Genomic DNA, 24948 nt, shown 5'->3' on the forward strand with positions numbered 1-24948 from the left:
GAAGGTATTCTTATATTACATGTTTTTAGTCTTTTTTAATTAAAGAAACTTCTTTGTTTTTATAGAGAGAATTTAAATAGCATTATCAATCCCACTCATATATTCATTTACAGTCTTTCATTAAATTATATAAAAGCCCTTTGAAAAACAACATGAAGCATATATGCGAAAAACAGGCATTTTCGGTGTATATCCCATTTATAAAATATTAACAGTGTAAAGATAACATGTATTAGAAATGGCTGAAGTGACTGAATGCTAAGCAGTCCTTTCATGTGGAACTTATCTGATTCTTAGATTTGTGATCTTAGTTGCTGTTTGCAACTGTTGTTTAGACTGTAAACTGAAATCTTTTACACTGCTTGTCCCTTGTCCCCCATTTCTTATGAAAGCCTAACAAATTATCTTTAAAATTTTTAAAGATTTAATTCTTAACCTTCTTTAAAAGTTTTACTTCTTATGAAATACCTCAAATACAGAGGACCACATATGACAACTGTAAAGCTTAATGAATTGTTACAAGGCAACCACCCTTCTACGTAATATCGATTTAAGCAGAGAGAATCTTGTCAGCTACCCAGTAAGCCCTCCACATGTGTTCTCCCAATCAAAACTGCTCCCTCCTAAGAGTAACCATTCTCCTGACTTTCATGAGATTATTTCCTTAATTTATAGTTATCCAAATTACAAACTATACATAGGCACGACTGTTTAATTTGTCTGTTAAAGTTTCCCAAAATCTGGATTTCATTGATTGCATCCTTATAGTACAGATTCACATGATAAGCTTTATTCTGTATTTCTCAGACAGTTGGTAATTGAATCTAAAGTCTTAATCAGATTCATGTTCGAAATGGCAGTATTCCAATTCTATCAATCATTATTTATTAGCTGGTACACTTCTTTAAAGAGAAATTTTACCACACCCATTGTTTGGGTACCCAATGGTAACGTTGACACAAGGAAAAGATAAATGCTTGATTCTTTCTCTTTACTTACTGGTTTTTAAAATAAAGAGCTCATTTGCTGTAATCCTTCAAAAGTTTCCACTAAGGGGTGTGTGTGTGTGTGTGTGTGTGTGTGTGTGTGTGTGTGTGTGTGTGTGTGTGTGTGTGTTAGATCAGTATGAACTCATGGATTTAAACATATTTTGTGTCTTAATCCATCACAGTTATTTTCTTTATTGAAATTCAAAATGTCCCATTCTTACTTAGCCAGTGAAAGACTCTTCGCTTTGGCCCCTGAGCCCTTTTAAAAGGACTATAATAGTTTCTGATGGCTTCCTTGGTCTGATATGACAAGATATTCCATTTTGTCTTGAAAATGTCTGCTCCAGGCCTGACATGACAAGCCCTGGTTTCTTTTAATAGAAAGTGATATTTCAGGACCACAATCTAGGTAATAGGGATTCCTACTGCTATTAGTTAATCAAAATAGCATTATATTAAAAAAAAAACACTACAAAACAATGTTAACATTCACTTTCTATTTATGACCAGAAATATCAAGTTGGCATTCTTCTCTTCTAAAGTTTATCACTAGATTTCCCAGCAAATTCAACTTAGCCCTCTGAGGGGACCATTCACACCTTCTCTTTTCTGCTCACCTCTCCTATACCCAACTCCCTCTCACTCTCAGTTGATAACCAAATCTTAAATTTCAAACAGAAATAGATGCAACAAGGTAAAAACGATGTCATCTAATATAAACTCCACATCTGCATCTTTTAAAAAAAAAATACTTTATTTTCTAGAGCAGTTTTAGGTTCACAGCAAAACTGAGTAGAAGGTACAGAGATTTCCTATATGCCCCTTCCCCCACACATGCACAGCCTCCCTGATTCTCAACATCCCCACCAGAGTGGAACATTTGTTACAATTGATGACACCTCTTTATCACCCACAGTCCACAGTTTACATTAGGGTTCACTCTTGGTGTTGTACACGCTATGGATTTGGACAAATTTACGACATACTCCTATAAACATTCGTGTGCAGGTTTTTGTGTGGACATAAGTTTTCACCTCACTTGGGTAAATATAGCAGGTCCTTGAATAATGTCGTTTACTTCAGCATCATTTTATTGTAACATTGATGAGAAAAAATACATATCAATTCCCAGTCGGGACCCCTGACTGGGTGGTGCTTTCTCTCCATATCTGTGTGGATTTTCTCCGGGTACTAAGGTTTCCTCCTACATCCCAAAGATGTGCACATGAGATGAGTTGGTGTGTTTAAATTGTCCCAGTCTGAGTGCGTGTGGCTGTGGCTGTGGCTGTGGCTGTGGGTGTACCCTGTGATGGAATGGCGTCATTTCAAGGGCTGATTCCCACCTTGGGCCGAGCGACTGGGAGGGGCTCCAGCCCCCTGCAACCCTGAATTCGAGTAAGCAGGATGGAAATAATTGTCTTACTTGTTTTTACTAATCTTTCTTAACTGTATGTATATCTCACATTTATTTCAATGTTTTAATATTAGAAGTGTTTGGAGTTTGGTGATGTTTTTGTGACCACAAATATGTCTAGGAACCTAACTCTTATTTCTATCAATTAGCTTATGGTAAAATTGGTTTCATTTTTTTTGCTTAAAGACAATTTCTAAGAAACTATCCAGGATGTTAAGTGGGGACATACTGTACCAGGATTGAGATTACTAGATCATATGGCAAGAGTATGTTTGGTTTTGTAAGAACCGGCAAATTGTCTTCCACAGTGCTGTACCATTTTCCATTCCCACCAGCAATGGAAGAGAGTTCCTGTTGCTCACCACCCCGCCATCATCTGGTGTTGTCACTGTTCTAGATTTTGGTCATTTTAATAAATGTGTAGTGGTGTCTCATTGTTGTTTTAGTTTGCATTTCACTTATGACACACAATGTGGAACATTTTTTCATACATCATCTGTATACGAATCTTTTTCAGTGAGGTCTGTTAAAGTCTTTGGCCCATTTTTTAATTGTGTTGTTTTTCTTATTATAGAGTTTTAAGAGTTCTTTGTATATTTTGGGTAATAGTTCCCTATCTTATATTTTGCAAATATTTTCTCCCAGTATGTGACATATATTTTCATTCTCTTAAAAGCATCTATTGTAGAAAAGAAATTTGTAATTTTAATGAAATCCATCTTATCCATTATTTCTTTCATGGATTGTGCCCTTGGTGCTGTATCTAAAAAGTCATTGCCATACCCAAGGTCATCTAGATTTTCTCCTATGTTATCTCCTAGGAGTTTTATAGTTCTGTGTTTTACCTTTAGGTTTGTTTTCCACCCCTGCATTTATCCTGTCTCCATGCTACACCATCACTATCTCTACTGAATCATTCTTATTGCCATAACAACCTGCGTTAATATCCATCTTTGAAAAGACTGGATTTTGTCCCTTACTTTCCTCTCCTTCACAGCAAAACCCTTCAAAGATTTGTATATTCTTATTGTTTCCATTTCCTCATCTCCCATTCTCTCTTCAATCTATTAACAAGGCTTTTCTCCCTCCTTTTTACACAGAAACAACTCTTACCAAAGGCACCGATGACTCGCATCTGACTACAGGCAAAGGTCAACCCTCAGCTCTCATCTTATTCAACTTCTCAACTGTGATTGACCTGGCTTTAAATATCATGTTCACAGTGATAACCCTCAAACTTTTGTCTTCAACCCAGATCACTCCTTTGGGCTCCAAATGTAAATCTAACGACCTGCTTAATTCCTCTCATCATTCAGGCCTCAACTCAATACTTTCGTTCCTCAGACAGGCCTTCTCTGATAACAGCAGTCAAAGAACCTCCACCCTACCGTTTTTATAATCTTCGTTATACCTATAACTACCTGAAATTATCTTATTTATTTTTTCACATGTTTACTGTCTGTCTCCTCCCTGCCACCACATTCCATATATACCCCATATATACGTATACACATGCACACAAAGCAGCAAATTCCTTAAGTACAGAGACTCTATTTTGTTCACAATTATGGTCCCATTCCTATAAGTGTGCTGGCATACAGTATCTGTCCAACAATATATTCTGACTTCAGTGCTGCAAAAATAAGGTTTCTATAACCATTTTTTAAGTACAGAAAATATGAAATAAACCCAGACTTAGAACTCACTTATTAAATAATTTCTAATTATGTTACGTAAGTGCTACAGGCAGGTTACTGATGACTGTCTGACTCAACAAAAATATTAATTTATGAAGTTGGCATTAAATTATATTTTTCCTTGTTTCAAATTTATTTTTTTTCTCCAAAATGATTACAAGCTCTTTATAAGTTATATATTTCTTTTGGATCTCTGTCATATCCAAGTACACAATCAACGAGATATCAATAAATAATTGTAAAATTAAAATTTTAAAAAATTTGGATTTTTTAAGGAAGACATTTTTGTTGAATTATCTAAGATGGCCATGGCAATATAACATTAAATAATATTTCTTCGGAACTTGTTAGTTATCTAAAGTTTCCCAAATGACACTGGTCTCAGGAAACAGTAATAATTTTATTTTTTTAAAACAAGAAATAAAATTTAAAAATAAATTCAAATAAAATTTCAATCATTTAGATGCCAAGGTTTATTATACAAAGATATGAGTACACCTTCAGTAAGAGAGCTACTTGGCCACCTGTAAGCTCTTGCTCTGAGTAAAGAGTCATTTGTAGCTTAGAGTTGGAGAGAGCTCACATCATTAAGGACCTGTAATGTGCCACCAAAGTCAAGTATTTTGAGAGGATAATTTGCAAACCTTCCTGGAATGCCTCCTTGATCATAAACCTATTGAGATATACAAAAATGTTTCAGCACAGAAATGACTTATATGTAGTGGTATAGACTCGGGTATGAAACATTAATTCTCTACATGTACAGATACACAGTTACAGTTATAAAATGAAAAGATTAGAAAATTATTTATCAATATGTTAACATTTAATTTTATAACGTGGGTTCATGTTTATTTTATTCAATAGGTTTTAATCTGTAGCAAACACTTATTTGATTCTCAAAATGTTCGAGATTAGGCCAATGGGAGCCCCTTCGAGAGGGTGTCTATGTCCTTTGGACACATTCCCATCATTCTCTGAGCACTTCCGTACTTTCTGGTAGGAGATGTCCCAAGCTCATCTTTACTTATCCTGGCCCAGCCCTGGAATCAGCAATCTCTCTAAGGAGTTCTGGTTCTTTTGGTGGACAATTGTATTTAGATCTCAGTACTAGGTGCTCATCATCACTGAAGTGTTGCTGTTCCCAGACCAGCTCAACGGACAGAGCTAGAGAAAATATGTAGGTACGTATGTTACACACACACACACACACACACACACACACACTATTTTATTAATTTATTTCTATATCTATCCATCTTTTTTGTCTGTACATTGAGAACCATAGCCTCTCAAATATGTGGTGACGAAGGAGAACTGACTCTAGGTGGTGAACACACAATGTGATATATAGATGACGTATTACAACATTGTACACTTGAAACCAATGTAATTTTACTAACAATTGTCACCCCAAAGAACTTTAATTAAAAAAGAAAAAGAAAAAAGAAAACCATAACCTCACACTACTACTTCCAACTCCAATTCACCACCACAGGATTCATTCTGGTGTTCTCCCTTCAGTTTCCACATTTGTAACAAGTTTCTCCTATAGTGAGAAATCTAACTCCTATTATGTTTAATATATTTATTTATTTGATCCGTCCTCCTGTAAAAAACTAATCTTGTCCCCTCCCTGCGTGGACACCCCACATACCTCACAAAGGCTCCAATCTCTGAAGTGGGCAGGCCTCCTATACAGATGCCCTCCTCCCCCGACTGGGGCTCTGACACCTGGCACTACCCTCCTACACAGATTCTCCCTTCACCTTGCTTGGCTCTCATACCCTGAGTCAGGCTGCCCTCCTATGCCGGTATTTTTAGCCCTGCTCAGGCTCGGACACTCCACGCTTGGTCCCCAGTCCTTTTATTCAGAGGTTGAAGGACCATGAAGCAGACAGAGGGTGCAGCCTGATGGCTGCTGTTATCTTTGAAGGAAAGCAAAAACCTGGTTCTGGATGCTCAAAAAGAAGCAACAATTATCCATTGCTGCTCGAGGAATATCCTCAAGCATGTCTTTACAAATAAAGAATTTGTATTCCTTTGTTTATCATACTTGTGGAAGTTAATTTCCTAATTTTTTATCTTTCACTTTTGTTTGTTGTTGTTTCCCATTTACATTAGTGAACAAATTGGTTTTTATCCTTTCAGATTTCTTATATTTCTTTTAAGCATACAAAGTCCTGCCTCATCAATCACTTTACTTTTTTGCCTAGGTTTAATTCAGTTCCTTAAATCTATCTAAAATTTTAGTATAGTCTGTGATGTAAGGATCTAATAGCTCACTTCATACTTTCCCAAATATCACACTTCTGATATAACGACGCTTTCACATCATTAATGTCTCCTGTCTTTTGACACTGCTTTGATTTTTTCCAAGTTATCAGTCTATCCTGATTGAATTTCCTTCTTTATTCAGCTAAATTTTATCCATTCTGCCAACCATTATTAACTCCCTTGCCATTTTCTCTTTCCATTACACCCTTTATGAAAACCTCCAAATCTAAATCAATCCATCTGCCTTTCCTTTTCCTCAAGCCCTACTACTGCACAATGATGTCTGGAAAAGACACTTAACCAGGTGTGTTAGATCCATTACACCCTCATGGTCTATTCAGTGTCAGCAAGATCCTCACAACTCAACTTGACTCCCTCAAATACCTTCTATTGGCTACTGTTAGATTTTTCCGTAAGAGCTACATCATATTTTCCCCACCCCTCTCATCAGATTGGCACACTTTTTTTTTAACTCTGGAGATAAAATAGACACTTTTGGCTTCTAGCTACCTACCTATAAATTTCCTTCCATTCGTCACTATTTATTAGTGAACAAAGTGTCAGTCTCTCTGTCCTCTAGTCCAGTTTATCCTCATGCTGACACTCTCTGGCCCATTCTTAGTCTTCTTCACAGTTTCCTTTGTTTCTGTTTAATCCTTCAATGCTGGCATTCTCAAAAAAAAGTTCTCTTTTTCACTCTAATGCACAGTGAAGGCCTAGGGACTGTGCTTTGCTGCCACTCTCGGACTCCTTTTTGAGGTCCACTTTGCCTCAGCTTCTGCTGAATGTCTGATCTTTCAGCTTTAGCTCCCATTTTTCGCCTCATCCTTGCTCTTGGCATTTGATCAACTAATTCAGCCTGAGAACAATCTAGTTTCCAACTATGGGTGATCTTTTAAAGTTTCACTTGGGCATCCCTCCAACTCCTCTAGCTCTGATAGGCTAGCCCCTGATTGCTTATCAGAGGCAGTACAAGTGTCACCTCCTCCTGGAAATATTTCCCAGCACACATTAAAGCTGAGTTGGAATCTCTCTGTAACCCCATTGAATCTAGCTTTTTTTTTTCTAATATAACATTTGTCGTATTTATCATAACGTTTGTCATATAATTTTTTACTTTCTTATATGTTTGTCCGACTTGATTATGAACTCTTGAAGTCAGGAATTCTGATTTCTTACAGAAAGAAAGAAGGAAACAGGGAGTGATGGAAAGAATATAGGTGAGGACAAAGGAAGGTAGTTTAGATGTGATTATGGCATTGGCTGACCCTATGGTGGGTAAAACACTATAGCAAAAAGTCTGGGATGGAGAACACTCAGGAGCTATGTGGTCAATGTACATAATATAATTTGGCAGGTTTTCTGAAAATGACATGGCAAAGAAATAGAAGAAATCAAAATTTAGTGGGGGCAAGTCCTTGGAAAATAAATATATAGCAAGAACCAGAACAATGCCCACTTCTAGGACTTGGAGCACCTGGGGTCTAAGAGATGAGCAATTTGAGATCTTAATGTTAACATGGGGACAGCAGATCTTAATGACAGCAAAGAACTTGAGAAATAATAAGAGAACCAATTGACAGCGCCAGAGATACTAGACCTGAGAAAAAAAATCGCAAAAAATGGAAGATCACATCAGCTTCGGAAGAAAGGTACATAAGTTAGTTTAAGTGCTTCAGACTTCAGTATGGTGTAGATTAGAAGTGAACTAAGCTGAGATAGCACCTCTCGATGGGAGGGATCCAGTGGAAGGTGCAGGGGCCAATGAAAGGTGACATCTTTGTGACTGAATACCAATTCTATTATAGAAGTAACAAAAATTTTTTAATTGAGGCCAGAAGAGGCAGGTAGATTTCCCATTTCCTCTGGTCACCTACTTCCAGATATAAGGTTTTTTATTACTAGTTAACATCCTAATAGTACTAACATGAGTGATATTTTTCTTTGTGTAACTATTTGATTTTGTTCTACAATGATAATTTTGTGAATTTGTATTGTTTATTGGCAGATAATGTTTAAAGCTCTATTTCTAGTCTTAATCCTTCTGAGGAGTGAAAATTAGTACTATGGGCAGATTTCTAAAATTATCCCCAAGATTTCCTAGCTCCCTGGTGTTCACACCCTGAATAACCCCCGGGCTGTGCATGCGATATATTTTACTCTGATTAGGTTATGTTAGATAATACTGTTGGCCTGAAGATAGGAACGTTATCTGCGTGGGTCTGCACTCTTTAAAGGTAGAGTGTTCTATTAGCCTCCAGACGAGTACTCAGTCTGGCTGACCTCTTGATTTTAGCCTGGTATACCTTAAACATAGAACTCAACCACACCATGCCAGATTTCTGACCTACAGAAATTTACACTAAATGGATGTTGTCTAAAGAAGCTGTTTGTGTTCATTTGTTACATATCAATAGAAAATTAATACAAATACTGTGCATGTGAAAAGTAAAATTCAGATACTCATTCCATCATTTATCATATGCTCATACGTATTTATTTTATGATAGACATCACACAGTGCCAGACACTAGGAAAAACAGAAGAGGACTCTATATTGCAGAATAGTTCTGTTGTCCCTTCTGTAACCCAATTACAAATGCATAGCATTATTTAGCATAGATAGCTGTAATTTCCAGAAATCAAAAGTGACTACTAAGATTGGCAGTACTCTTCCAAGTGGTGGTAACATGCGACCTATGACAACTCCATTTTTACAATTCCAAAGGCAGTATTGTATTTATGAGGATGCAGATACAGTGTGGTAATACGTTTTTTTAATGTTATGCAAGAAAACAGGCATATTTGGACAGGTAGAAGAAACATATATGTGAAAAAAATTCCTTTTTCACAGCTTAATTTAGTAGTAACAACTACATTATTATATTAATGTATTATATTAATAACATAATGTTCATCTAATCTAATACTGTATTACATTTTATTTCAGGTCATCAATGGGGATTGGATAAATAATTGCCTTGAGAAGGGGGTGAAGGGGAGGAGAATAAGATTGGAGGCCAAAGGGGACTTTATCACTAATTAAAAAAACACAAAAAATAAATGTGATACAATGTTAACAAATGTCAATTCTAAATTATGGACATATGGGTATTTGTCTTTGTACATTTTCTACATTTTGACATTTTTCAAAAAATAATTTTACTTCCTATTTTTTAAAAGAAAAGTAAAAGTAAATATATTTGTCTTTGAGCAAAAGGGAGAGAAGTGATTTTTTTCAAGCTTAGCTACTTAGTGGCAGATCAAAAACTGATTTTTCTGACACCTCTAGCAGTGTTCTGTCCATTTTACTAAGAGACACAAACTCTTTCTAATTACGAGCATAAAGGGTCACTACAATCGATTTGAATCTACAGACACCTGACCAGGGAGACAGTAGAAGATGAGGGAGAGCCCAAGTGACCAGGTCATGTCCAGTCAGCGTTTGCATTAACAGACAAGAGGCCTGGGGCCAATCTGAACACAAATAGCTCAACATTATGTCATGGTGAAAGGGAAAGGCCTCGTACTAAAAGTAGGAGTGTTGAGAATTGGGGAAGTAAATCAACTGCCTAACAAGAAGGTCTGAGACTTATGAGAGGCAGAAATAGACTGGACAGGAGGATGTAGAGGTACTGATTATTGGATGACCTTTTGGGAACTAATGGTCCTTTCTGTGACATTCTTCTTAGCTTGACACTCTTTTCTTCCCAGGAAACAAATCATTGAAGTTTAAACCATATTTTAAGATATGTACAAATATATTAATAAGCTTGGTTCTCTAACTATTTCCATGTGCTTTGGTTTAAGATGTAATATTTAAGTCTATTACTTTTCTGGCCTTTATACACTTTCAATTTTTGTTGCATTTAGTCCTGTAATTTCAAAGGAGTTCCTTAAATATTATCATACAATGAATTAAAATATAATAAAGCTATATATGAGTATGTTGATCTTGTAGTTTAGCACATTACTTTACATAACTAACACACGTAACAATTTAATGAGTGGACCATATCATACTTTTTAGCTTCATACTAGAGAAAGGCATTAGATAGATTTGGTCTAGAATGATCAGTAAACTGTGTCTGAATATCTGAGTCTACGATATTATCTATTCCAACCCAGAGACTGCAACAGAAAGGATTTTCCAAGTTTATTTTCATGTTCCTCGGCAGTACACGCTAGATATGAGAAGATCTACAGGAAAATCGAATGAAGAAATTCTATTACTAAGACAATAGACTTTGGAAAAATAAAAATAAATATATATCCTTCATAGAATTATCTCCTATGATTTTTTTCCCCACTCTTACTTGTAGTTTCCGGCATAGTTAAGCATCAGGTCATTTGAGTCATTAAATGAAGAAAAAGGAGGAGGATGTATGGGAAATCAAAGACCTATCGGGCTGTTGGTAGCCCAAAGAGAACATATCATTGGAACTTATTTCCATTCCTGATACTAAACATACTATAGGAACTCTAAATACCAACTGAAGTGAATTGAGATACAAGTATGTTTGTTTCATGATTTTAAAAATATCTTTTTTTATGGAGTTTTGGCTGATAGATTATTTTAAACCAATTCCCTAGCGCTGCAACAAGTCAATGACCCTGTTTTCCCCTGTTAATGCAGTCTGCCGTCATAACGAAAATATTTTTGTTCCAAAGTTAGAGATAACATCTTCCATTTTTGAACTGCTGGTAGAAAAATGGCCCTTCTATTTTCTAAGATGAAAAAATGTTAATTATTATTAATGTTACAGTATATATTTTTACAATTTGTGATCATATTTAAGAATGTTTCAACAAGCATAACACATGTACTCCTTTTTGTTGTTCAGTCATCAGTACAAACTGTTAATATGGTGATCACTACATATCCATTGTGAACAAAAACATTTTTAAGAACATATGTTCCTCTATACGGGCCATGCCAACTGATCTGAACTGGCAGCTAACTATGTATACAGATGGCTAGTACCCTTTACATACATAATACTATTTTAGTCATTTCATAACATGTAATTTCCCTATTCTTTATAATGTAGGCAATATATGTATCTTGGCCTTATGTTTAACCATCAATAAATTACTGGAATAAGATAAATATGAGTATTTTCTATATTGAATGTACAATCAATGAAAAAAAGAGTTGAATTCTTAATATGCTAAGAAAGGATGTTCTCATTCATTTCAAAGGTCCTATCAGGAAAGAACAAGAATATCTACTACCATTACAAATGAAAGCCATCGATAACATTATTTTGTTTTACAGTTTTTCTTTTATATTGCATTAAAATATATTGACCCCCCCCAAAGCTGGAATCTTTTGTCTTTGAATAATTTATTTTAGTTTTCTATTTTCAGAGCAACATCAGTGATGTTTCAAAAAAAGCATATTATAATAATACATTATATGATATACCTTAGCCTCGCTTTTTAAAAAAGATTTTTATTATAATATAGCTAACATACTATATTATATTAGTTTCAGGTGTACACCATAGTTATTCAACATCTATATACCTGAAGAAGTGATCATCATTATGAGTCCAGCAACTGACTCTGTACCATGCTATCACAATATTATTGACTGTATTCCCTGTGCTGTGTGTTGCATCCATGACTTATTTGTTTTATACCTAGAAATTCGAACCTCTTATTCCCCTTCACCTTTTCCTCTTTTTAATTTTTCAATTACAGTTGACATTCAATATTTTATATTATTTTATATTAATTTCAGGTGTACAGCATAGTGGTTAGACATTTATATAATTTAAGAAGTGATCCCCCTGACTATTCTAGTACCCACCTGGCACTATACATAGTTATTACATTATTGACTATATTCCCTATGCTTTATTTTACATTCCCATGACCATTTTGTAACTACCAATTTGTACTTCTTAATCCCTTCACCTTTTTCATCCTGCCTCCCATTCCCCTCCCACCTGTCACCCCAATAAATCCAGTACCCATCTGACACCATGCATAGTTATTACAGTATTACTTATGCTATACCCTACATCCCCACGACTACTGTGTAACAACCAGTTTGTACTTCTTAATCCCTTCCCCTTTTTCATTCACCCCCACCCCCCACCCAATATGGCAACCATCAAGATGTTCTCTGTATCTATGAGTCTGTTTCTGTTATGTTTGTTTATTTTGTTCTTTAGATTCCACATATAAGTGAAATCACATTGCATCTGTCTTTCTCTGTCTGACATACTCCACTCAGCACTGTACCCTCCAGGTCCATCCATGCCACTGCAGATGGCAAAAACCCATTCCCTTCCATGGCCAAGCAATAATTCCATTGTATATATGTACCACCTACTCTTTATCCATTCATCCATCAATGGACACTCAGGTTGCCTCCACATCTTGGCCATTATAAACAATGTTGCAATGAACGTGTGGATGACATGTCCCCTCGAAGTAGCATTTTGGGTTTCTTTGGATAAACACCCAGAAGTAGGATTACTGGGTCCTTCTTTGTCTCTTGTTATAGCCTTTCTTTTGAAGTTTATTTTGTCTCTAATATGTATTGCTACCCCAGCTTTCCGTTTGTTTTTTTCCAATTTCATGAAATATCTTTTTCCCATCCCTTTACTTTCAGTCTGTGTTTGCCTTTCAATCTGAAGTGAGTCTCGTAGGCAGTATATGTAAAGGTCTTGTTTTCTTATCCATTCAGTCATCCTATCTTTTGATTGGAGCATTTAACCCATTTACTTTTATGGTGACTGTTGATAGGTATGTAGTTATTGCCATGTTATTACTCATATTTTTTATCTTTTGTCTTTCTTTTCATCTTTAGAAGTCCCTCTAATATTTCTTGTAGTACTGGTTTAGGGGTGACGAACTCCTTCGGCTTTTTCTTCTCTGGGAAGCTCTTTATCTTTCCTTCGATTCTAAATAATAGCCTTGCTGGGTAGAGCAATCTTGGTTATAGGTCCTGGCTTTCATCACTTGGAATATATCATGCCAATCCATTCTGGCCTGCAAAGTTTCTATTGAGAAATCAGCTGAGCGCCTTATGGGATCTCCCTTGTAGGTAACTAACTGCTTTTCTCTTGCTGCTTATAGGATTCTTTCTTTATCTTTAACCTTTGGTATTTTTTAATTATGATGTGTCTTGGAGTGAGCCTCTTTGGATTCATCTTGTTTGGGACTCTCTGTGCTTTCTGGGCTTGTATGTCTATTTCCTTCTTCAGGTTAAGGAAATTTTCAGTCATTATTTCTTCAACTGGGTTTTCAACTCTTTGCTCTCTCTCTTTTCCTTCTGGTACCTCTATGATGGGACTGTTGGTAGCTTGACGTTATTCTAGAGTCCCCTTAAACTATCCTCACTTTTTTATGGATATTTTTTTTCTGTTGGGGTGTTTTGTGCTACCCTATTTTCTAAAGTGCTCATTTAATCCTCTGCTTCATCTTTTCTACTGTTGACTGCCTCTAATGTATATTTTATTTCAGTTATTATATTCTTTATTTCTGACTTGTTCCTTTTGTGTTTCCTGTCTCTTTGTTGAAGTTCTCCCTAAAGTTATTGAGCATCCTTATACCAGTGTTTGAAACTCTGCGTCTGGTAGATTGCATGTCTACATTTTGTTTAGCATGTTTTCTGGAGCTTTGTTCTGTTTTTTTATTTGGGCCATGTTTCTTAGTCTCCCCATTTTGTCTTTCTCCCTGTGTTTGTTTCTATGTATTAGGTAGGGCTGCTATATCTCCCAGTCTTACTAGAGTGGCCTTATGTAGTAGGTGCCAGTGGCACAATCTCCCTGGTCACCAGAGCTGGGTGCTCCAGATGTTTCCTTTGTATAGGTTGTGTGCATCCCCCTGTGGTAGTTGAGCCTTGGTTGCTGTTTGCACATCAATGGGAGGGATTGACCCTTGGGCTGACTGGTTGTGAGGACTGTCTGCAACCACTTTGGAGGGGCTGTAGTATCAGGGCAGACCCTACAGAGCAGGATTATTTTTCGCAGAGCTCTGGGCCTATCCAGTATGCCCTTTAGGTACATCATGGTTGACGGTGGCTGGGTGATGCTCCGGCTCAGTCTGAAGCTGGCCTCTGAGTATGCCAGACCCAGGGCATCCTGGGAGGGGACCAACTGCAGGCCAAGTTCAGCCACAGCCTATCCCCTGCCTGGGGCCACCTGGCCTGAGCTGCAAAGCAATCTGTAGAGGCCGCCATCCGCACTAGGCTTGGACATGCCTCAAGAGGCTGGCTTCTCCTAGTGCTACTGCTCAGCCAGATGTTACTCTTTTGGCTTTTGTGAACACTTGGGAGATTTTAGGAAAGTTTGCAGCATTAGCCAAGACAGACTGTTTGTATTGAAAAGCCCCTGGAAGTGGCTTCATTGGGCCTGAAAGTTTGGTGGAGTGGGGTCTCAGGGAATCAACAGGGTGAGGTAGACAAATGGTGTTAGGTAGGTTGGTGGAGACTCAGATGTGGTAGCCACCTACATCTTCATACCAGGAGGCAGGGAGGGCTCAACAAAGGAACAATGGCTTCTGCCAGCTCCTCCATCAGGGAGAGAGCTGCCCCACCAGCCCTTGCCCTTAAGCCAGATAATCCAGTTCCTCCCTGTATGTCCCTGGTGCCTTTCCACCTGCTGCCCCAGCACTGGACCTCAGAGCAAGTGAGTCCATCAGCAAGTGAGTCCATGTGTGGGGCCTTTAAGAGGATCACCTGGGACTGCAGCCACCCTCGTCTCACCCAGCCACAATCTCTGCTGGTTCACACAGCCAAAAGTTATGAAGACTTCTCTTCCCAGCACTGGAACCCTGGGCTGGGGAGCCTGGTGTGGGGCTGGACCCCTCATTCCTCCAGGGGGAACTTCCACAGCCAAGATATTCCTCTCAATTTTTAATGTTCACACACAGATGTGGGACCAGACTGTTCCATGTCTCTGTCTCTCCTACCAGTCTCAAGGCTTCATCTGTATGTCCTTAGTTGTAGGGCTTTTGTTTACCTAGACTTCAGGCGATTCTCAATGATGGTTGTTCTGTGGTTTAGTTGTAATTTTGATGTTGTCATGAGAGGAAGTAAGTACAGCATTTACCTACTCCACCATCTTGACAGGAAATCTCAAAAACAATGTTTTTTACAGCAATTTGAGAGGACGGAATATTTTCATTTTCAAGTCAAAACCTGGCAGTCATTATATCAAAGTCCTATATGTTTTCAATCAAATTTACTTTGTTATAATGAGTTTTAAACTGATTATACAGAATTTTTAAAGGGTCTTAAAAGCACAGGAAAGATGTTTTAATGTTTTAAAAGGAAAAGCTTTTAAAGGATGCAATAAGAAGACATAAAAAAAAAGATAAGAGTTTTAAATATATTATAGGATTGTTACAAAAAATATAAGAATCATTATTTTAAAAAACCTTAATCAAGAATAATAACTTAGATAAAATACAAGTGATTTAAGTTTGAATTTATAAAGGCTATTAAATATTAAAATTGATAAGTTTAGGAAAACCAGAAGATGTGCTTAATATTTTCTGTGATATTGGGAATTAAGGAATTAAAGTAACTGACATATCCAGGTCTTTCTCAGTCTGAATTACTATTATTCCAAGATACTATATATTGAGGAAAAGACAGAACAAATTATTAACTTTGCAAGAAAAAAATAGCCTTACCCTCCTTGTATTCAATCCTTTAGGTGATATTTGCTTCTTCTAAACTCCCTTTTCAGTAAAGAGAGCAGAAGCAAAGACACCAGAAATATCTGATAGGACAGACTAAAATTCTTTAATTTTGACTTTATAGTGAGGAAAATAAAAAATACCCAGAACTATGAAACAGAAGCTAAAATGAGGGTGGAGGAACATGGAGAAATGGCCATAGAATGATAGTCTTCCATACACAAAACAATTGCATAATACCAACTACTTGCCAAGCATCCATCTTACTCATCCTGTTTGAATTAGCAAATTCTATCAGCATACAATAATTACTTAGTCTCTCACATAGGCTGTTATCTCAAGTTTCCTTCCAAAGCTACAAATAAGAGCAATGAAGTAAAGGGGGAAAAAGGCACTTATTTTCCTCACTTTTAAGGGAAAATACATACACCCTATCAAACATATTGGTAACGCAAAGAAAAAAATCCTCCAGTTATTTGATGTCTATGGACTGAGAGACATATCTAGGGCCAATATAAACTGACTATTGCAATGCGATCCAAGAGTGGAAGAATAGAGACACTCAATGATGGAAGTGCACGAGGGTATGTGATGCCATTGCTTTTTATGCAATAAGTCAAATGCACTAAGGGCAAGAAACAGCAATGAAAAGAAGGATACAGAAGAGTTCAATTACTTCTACACATTTAGCATTTTACTCAGACCATTAAGATTTGTCGCAATGTTTACATGAAATTTACCCACTCAGGTTCATGGTCCCATGTCCAAAATCTTTAGAGAATCTCTACATTAATATAATAACTTTCATTAATCATGCTGTTGTTGCTATAAACCGACTAAAGTTTGTTCTAATTCTTTGATTCTTTTTCCTCTGATAAACAACATTCTTGGACAGCAAGAGCTTCTTAGTTGAAGCTTTGTTTACAGGTTCCTTTCAAATTGCTAATAAAGTAAATCCCACAGCCTTAACTCTGGGCCTTTGTCCAGAAGTCTTTCCTTTTGCTGATCTCTACTTTAGAAGTCTGTATTCTTGCAGACTGGTTTTTCTAAACTCAAAACTAGTGATCAAACCATTCAACCAATTAGTCTCATGTCCTTTACTAATACTGAGGAAAAAAAATTGACAGAGATCCACATGCATAAGAATAGGTCTTTATTAACCTAAAAGAAAAATCTGCTGATTGCAGGCATTGTCTCAGGGTACTTTTTCTTTCTTTTCAGAGAAAGAAAATTCATCAATAGAAAAACATAAGCCACATGAGCAGACTTGATACACTGCCAAATACAGTTCAAGCAAATTCCTTTGATGTGAGGCTACTTTTTCTAAGAAAATGATCCCCCTCAATCCTGCTCCATAAACCAAATAATGACTATTTTTCCTCAGATTTAGGCCATCCCTGCACAAATTCAAATTTATACTATCACTGGAAATTTGTCACTGGTTTCCTTTAAGTCTAGCATAATTGAGAAATATGCTTTGAGAAAAACATAAACTATGTTTTATCACATCACTAAGACTTTGGAGAAATTAAAGGATAAAGTTAAACAGCACTAACTTGATTCATAATGGTGTTCTTAGGCTACTTCCTTTGGGAAGTTGTGCCTGAATTCCAGTTTTGTCAGAGTTAGAGGACCCTCCTATGATTCCATAGCACCTTGTACTCTCTTATCATAATGTTTATCAGACAGTTTTATAATTGCTTATTTATTGTTTCTGTCCTCCACTAGCCCATATGCTTCATGAGATAAACTGTTACGTCTGTTGTGTTCATTATTTTATTGCAATGACCTGACACAATGCTTGGTACTTAGTAGCTGAGGCAGATTAAGAATGGCCACAAATTCTTTGACATTCCTCCCATAGAAAGTGGGGTCTATGTCCCCTTCTTGATTCTGGATGGCCTCTGTAACTGCTATGAGCAATAGAATATAGTAGAAGTATAGTATAATAGAAGTAATATTCAATTCTTAAGAAACTAACAGTTCCATTTCATATTTCTAGAACACTTTCTCTTAAGAGTCCGAAGACTGATAAGTATGGTTGAGAAGACTTTCCGAGGAGTACAAATGTATGAATAATTTTAAAGTAATCAATTTCTAGATATTTACCTTGCATATCTCTTTCCTAAAATTGATCTAAGACCTGGTGTGGTTCTTCAAAGACAAATCCACTCATGGAGATTCTCTGTTCCCTATCTGTTTTCACACTAGACTTTTTATTGTACAAAAGAAAGACATCAAATTACCTATCCTAAATTTTGCTACACAAAACCTTTGAAATTTCACTGAATTTGGTGAGGCTTGCCCAGACCCATCTTTGATATATTCCTGTTTTACGTGAACTGTGGCACTAAAACAAGGGTGTCTTGGTTCTGAATCCAGATACAATATACAGTAGATCAGTGGGAAGTGGCTTCAGTCCTGAAGGAGACACTCACAAAAGTAAGGCAAAAGAATCATACACTGAAAATGGCTTTTTTTATATCATATTTAATGAAAAGCAAACATTTTCAGCTATTCTCAATAGTTTCTACTGGAAATGAAATCTTTAAACAGCTAGAAGCAGTGAATGGTTAATGATACTGATTGTTTTAAATATAACAGAGTATTTTCCAAAACTACTATATATTTCTAGATATACTAGATAAAACCTACAAATAAAAATATAATAGATTTCCACTTCTCTTAGCACATTTGTGAAGTTAATTTATTCTATTTTTCTATCAATTACTGAGAAAGCAATAATAAAATATCCTAGTATGATTCTGGATTTTCTCATTTTAAAAAATTTAGTAGATTTCATTAAAATAAAAGGTATAACATTTAATTAAATATTATATAATTTTATCAAATTTATGAAATATTTATTATTACAGTTAATCCTCTTACTTTATTTTATGAAATGTTTCATATTTTCTACATCTTTATTGGAAAGGTAATATTATTATCTATCAAATCAATTAGTTTTAAGCAATATGTGTTTTTATCTTTCATTAAATATGTAGAAATTTTTATCATGTCTAATGAAATTAATGGATTTATTCTTTATTTACAGATATTTCTTATCTAATTATATCTATAAGCCCAACACCAGAACTTAACTCTGTGTTTCCCCAAAAATAAGACCTAGCCAGACAATCAGCTCTAATGCATCTTTTGGAGCAAAAATTAATATAAGTCCCAGTCTTATTTTACTATAGTATAAGACTGGGTCTTTATAATATAATACAATATAATACAATATAATATAATATAATATAATATAATATAATATAATATAATATAACACAATATAATATAATAGCCGGTCTTATTTTACTATAAAACTGGGTATAATATAATATAATATAATATAATATAAAATAATGCCAGGTCTTATATTAATTTTTGCTCCAAAAGACACATTAGAGCTGATTGTCTGGCTAAGTCTTATTTTCGGGGAAATAGGGTACATGCATACATACATTCTTACCACTGTAATATCATGCCTTGTTTCATACTCCCTACTTCATAAAAACTTGCAATATCATCTACATATTACATTGCTTTATAATAAATCAATGACTGAGATACAAGTGCCTTTTAAATGGATAAATCAATTTAATTAAACTGCATCATTTTAATTCTCATCATTCTGATTTATTAATCAACCATAGTCTACAAATATTTCTCAGTGGTATTTATAATATTCAAAAATATATTAACACATTTATTAGAACTGGCAGAAAGTGTTTTGACTGAAAGACTTGATAAAAAGGACTGTTTAGGCCAATTAGGGTATAAGACAAGTATTTTCCATTAAGTGAATATGCTAAATCTGCAACATCCAGGTTGTGACAAATTGTAAGATAAACATGTTTTACATTGAAAAATCTGTACTATAAAAGTTGTATTGAAATTAAATTTCAATTAAGGTTCAACTTTCCCAACCCTTTCTGAATATGTCAAATTAAGCAAATGTAAGTGAAAGTGTAACAGATACTAGTGGCCATTTTGGAAAACTAGGTAAAGACTTTTTGAGATATTTCTTAGAAACTGAAAAAGTTATAACTCTAACAACTGACTGGGTAACAAAGCCATTTGCAATTCAGGTGGTTTCTATTTCTTTGCTTTCCACATTTTTGAAGGAGGAGGTAACTGAGGTGTCATTTGGTAGATCACTAAAAATAAGTTTTCATGATATATCTCTATGTGATTTTTGGCACATGATTTGGAAAGAGTTCAAAGAATTAAGTGATATTGCTATAACAAAATTCATGCCATCTATTTGTTTATGTGAATAAGGTTTTACAGCACATGCATGTGTATGTCTAAAAACTGATGCTAAACTTCTCTTCTACCCATAAGTAACATATAGGTCTAGGTATACATGAATTCCAGGGGGAATTTCCATTTCATTAAATGATCAATTTCCAATAAAATTATTTTTATGTTAAATGATTAATAAAAATCTAACACACATATTTGTTGTTAGATCGATTGTATACTAGTAATAATCCTAATACCAGAATACAGAATAAAAACTTTAATGTCACTTTATATACATAGTTTTGCTGCACAGTAGTATAATGCTTGTTCAATAAATGTTTCATGCTAGCTATATTTTAATAAAAATCTTTTAAAGATTAAAAAGTTTCAACCATTAAAATGTATTATGTTAAAATAAAATCATAAAGAGGGCTGGAATTAAAATACAAATTCAAGAACATTACAATATTTCTGTAAGAGAAGCATTTGTTTTTGTATATTTTGAATTAATAATGGAATATATAAGATTGTATTCCTTTGGATACATTTAAGTAAAAGATATAATAGTTTTAATTTGATATGTCAATATTTTAAATATGCTGGAAACTACATTCCTTGCAACTATTTAAACTTAAGATAAAAGTTTTTAGATGTCAAGTTAAAAAAAGCAAGGAGTGCACAGTTTTTCAAAATTCCCTTAAGAGGTTTACAAGCAAAATAGTATGATCACTGATCTACAGCAATAAACATACACTTCAGTTTTCAATGATGTTGACAGATGTGCTATCTTAGTTCCATATATGATGCAAAAGTTCAATGTTAAGTAACATTTGTTTCTGAATGTGACTGACCACAAGTCACAGCAAAATTCTTAAATCAGTTGAGTGGCATACGAAGAATACATGCACTTCAGTAAAGGACTAGCAATGATTTTAGATTCCAAGATATACAATTTCCTCTATATTTAAGATGAAACAGGAATTTTGAAAGTTATTTTTTACTATTTCTAACCTATTCTAAGGATTTGTGATTCCCATACATTGTGAATAGCTACAGAATTCTCCCAGTGACATTAGCCCATTTATAATGTTACATGAAGCAACAAGAAAAAATATTAAATTTCTATCAAGAATATCTCTTCAGAATAGAGAAAGAAATTCATCTGGCGTTGATGAAATTACCACAATTGCTCTTAAGCATGCAATAGCAGAGAAGAATATAGGTATTGGAAATATTTAAATTTATTCTAATATTTGACAGTATATAGGCAATCAAAAGAATTTAATCTTTTAAGCTCTCAAGTATATAATTAACAAATTACTTTTGTCACTAGGGAAAGACAATAGGCTGGTGAACAATTATTTGAAAGAAAATATACGAAGCCTTTGTGATCTCAGCCATCATTCTCCCTCAAAAACTTCCAAATTAATTATGTCACATGTTCATAGCTGATAAAACAAAGGGACTGTTGCTTAGAAAAAATTTTTTAAAAAATCCCTAAAATGATGGTTTTACTTTCTGTTCTTGTTTTATGTTTTCCTTTTAAATAAAAATAAAAATGAATCAATAAATTGATAAATGTTTTCAATAAATTAATAAAAGTTTGAGGCAGTAACCAATACAAGTTAAAGACTCAGTAAAACCAGGTAATCATTCAAATCATAAAAAACCGACAGGAAGCACAGAGATCCAAAAGGCAAGCTTTACTTACTCTGTTTTCCCTGGGCTGCAGGAAGCCAACCCACCTTGGAGAAGTAAGATGATATTTTTTTTAAAGAACATGGGCTTTCCACTTAGCCTGGGAGGAACTCAAGGACTAATGATGGTCTAAAATGTGGGTTTGCAAGACTCACTCATTTAAGGAGAATTAATAAAATTGGGGTGGGGGGAGGTAGAAACAGGAAAACAAAAAGGTGGTCTGAAGAAAACTACTGCAATTGAATACAAAATATAGCACAAAATACAGATATAGAATGAAAATGGAATTAGTTCTCAATTCTAATAAAGGAAGTACACCACTGAAAAAGGTATGACATTTCTTCGATTCTGAGAGGAATTTATCAAATGGGTCTTTATATAAAGCATATTGACCAATATATTACACATTGTTTCCGATACAAGTTTTAATAGAAGATATAAAGAGCCCCCTCTATTTGACATTTCTATCTCATATGCACCCTGATAAAAACAGAATATAGCAGTAAGTTACAGGTGAGGAGCGCCGGGGAAATGCCATTTATCGACAGCCAGCACGTCATCCATAAGTACTTCCTGCCCCGAGCCTACACCGCTGCCATCCTACTGGCCACCGGCCTGCTACTGCTCCTGTTTGTAGGAGTGTTCATCACCTATGTGATGCTGAAGAACCAAGTGACCAAAAAGGCTCAGTGAAGGCCCAGCAGGGATGAGGCTGCTGGCCCCCTCTCTGCCTCCCCTCCAGGGCATACCAAGGGCAGGGGCCCACAGGACCTGTCCAGGCACTGTGGCCCCTCAAACCTGGCTGCTCTGCAGACACCCTGAAGGATGGAGCTGTTCAGAACTCACCCCTGACTGACAAGAGCACCCACTCCCCTGCTCACCCTTCCAGAAGCTAGGAGGGAGGAGTGCCTGAAGTCTCCTTCTCTCCCCCTTCTGGCTCAGGGCCTGAAAGATGCTGGTCCTCCCTACCTCACCTTTAGACACTCTGTCATTTTTTCCCCCTGGGTTCTACCCTCTTGCCTCAGTTTCCCTCCTGTTACATGCTGATATTGGATTTGGCAGGTTCTAAGACATCGCATGATCTTTCCCTACATGTCCTCCTCCATGAAGGCAGCTTTCCTAGGTCTGACATAGCCCCAGATCCCACAAGACTTCTGGACCCGGACAGCCTAGGTGAAGGGGGACAGAAAATCTTATTTAATTAAATATAATAACAATACTCATTTTACAGATGAGGAAACTAAAGCTCAGGGAATTTGTGTTACTGACTCAACATCATACATTGTTAATAAGAAGCAATGAAAAGATTTAAACCCAGCCCCTTCAGGTCCAAAGCACATACTATGCAGGAAATGTTCATTCACGCTCTACTGCCCATTTATCCATTCAACAAAGATTGCGGTAGTTCTAGTAGGTTCTGGGGTAGAGGTGAAGGATACAAGAGTTGCTACCCTCAAGAAAAAAGTCAAGAGGAATACAGACAGACACAACAAAAAGTCAGTTACTACACGTCGGTGTGATAAAGACTGTGAAAGAACCCAGGGGTGTAAAGGACACTAAATTTAGGATGGGGTGCCAGGTGTGAAATGTAAGAAAGGGGTACCACTGAAGACAGAGAGGTAGGCAAAGGGGCAGATTACAAAGATCCTTGAATGTCATGCTAAGGAGTTTGGATTTTATGATGGGGAAATGGAGAGTCAATGACTGTAGTCATAAAAGTGGCACAATGAGGCGTCCCTTTTTGAAAACCCACTCTCTTTAAAAATGGGAAGGACCTAATTAATCTAAGAGTAGCAATGGGATTAAATGAACAAGAGAGATTCAACAGATAAATAAGAGGTAAAATTACAAGGCTCATAAAGGGAAAGGAAGAGGGAAAAATCCTGAATGTCTCTGAGATGCCCAGTGTAGGAGACTGAGTGGACGGTGTTGCACCTTACAATGTGAAGAAAACCGGGGACTGGAATGTGACGCTAGGGAGTAAGAAAATAAAAGAAAATAGGACCCAGAAGAAAACGTTACAGAGTACTGACATTTTAGTGGGTGGAATGCACTAAATTGTACAGATTAAGAAGGAAATGTATCGAAGAGGGAAAATGTAGTAGGTTTAGTTCATGGACATAAAATGTTAAGCCAGTGAATTCATAGGGGACATGGAGAGGAATATATGCGGTAAGAAGGATAAGGCTGCAGAAGTGTTTACATACTTACAACCATAAGAATGAGATGGGCCAAGAATATAGCTGAAGTTAAACTCTGTGGAGTAGAAGGTCCAGCTGAGATTGAACTGTTCAGGCAGTTACAAAACTCCACCCCCACATTAATATTTTAATATAAAAACTAAGTGCATAGAAATGAAATGAATAGTATTTAGTAGCAGCGTAAAACATGGTCTAGTTGGCTCTTCCTTGGGGGGAAGAACGGGTTGGTTCAAAATGGATTTGTGCAGTGGACAAAGGATAGGATCAAAAGAGTATTGACTTGAGTTGTAAAGTGAACTGTCCTAAGTCTGAGAAATTCTTACGAGTATGTACCGCAGATCTTCTTGCCTCCTGTTGATGTTTTCAGGGTCAGTGTAAATACACTAGTTGTCTGTATGGACGTCACCTCACCAACTTACATTATTCTCATGTGAATTGGTTACTACTATTGGTGACTCTGTGAGCTTACAGCCTTGCTGGATTTCCTTGCTCCATAACCTAAGAGGATCAAATCTACTGAAAGTGATTAGGATTGATGGAAGGAGAGCCACTATCGCAACAGACTTCTTACCGGTCTTCCCATTTCCAGTCTAGCGCAATGTTTCATCCCCATACCAGGCAGAGTACAGAAGACTCCCCCTTATCTACACAGAACACATTCCAAGACCTCCAGTGGATGCCTGAAACTTCGAAGAGTACCGAACCCTTTATATACTATTTCTTCCTCTACTTACATACCTATGATAAAGTTTAATTTATAAATT

At 36.0% G+C, this 24948-nt stretch overlaps 2 protein-coding genes across 2 annotated transcripts in view; one reads left to right on the top strand and one right to left on the bottom strand.

Annotated features, from left to right (window-relative positions):
* The window catches only part of ME1 (malic enzyme 1), a 174270-nt gene that overhangs the window by 104451 nt on the left and 44871 nt on the right, over positions 1 to 24948 (bottom strand). The window lies entirely within an intron of this gene.
* On the top strand, positions 22515 to 22706 carry LOC117020758 (dolichol phosphate-mannose biosynthesis regulatory protein-like). The gene has a single exon (XM_033103411.1). It carries the CDS (start codon positions 22515 to 22517, stop codon positions 22674 to 22676), a length of 162 nt encoding a protein of 53 aa, XP_032959302.1. The 3' UTR covers positions 22677 to 22706.

This window comes from Rhinolophus ferrumequinum, chromosome 3, assembly GCF_004115265.2.
Source record: "Rhinolophus ferrumequinum isolate MPI-CBG mRhiFer1 chromosome 3, mRhiFer1_v1.p, whole genome shotgun sequence".
NCBI lineage: Eukaryota > Metazoa > Chordata > Mammalia > Chiroptera > Rhinolophidae > Rhinolophus > Rhinolophus ferrumequinum.

Bases quoted from the DNA above. Each gene is read 5' to 3' on its own strand.
- LOC117020758 (XM_033103411.1), top strand. From the start codon at position 22,515: ATGCCATTTATCGACAGCCAGCACGTCATCCATAAGTACTTCCTGCCC.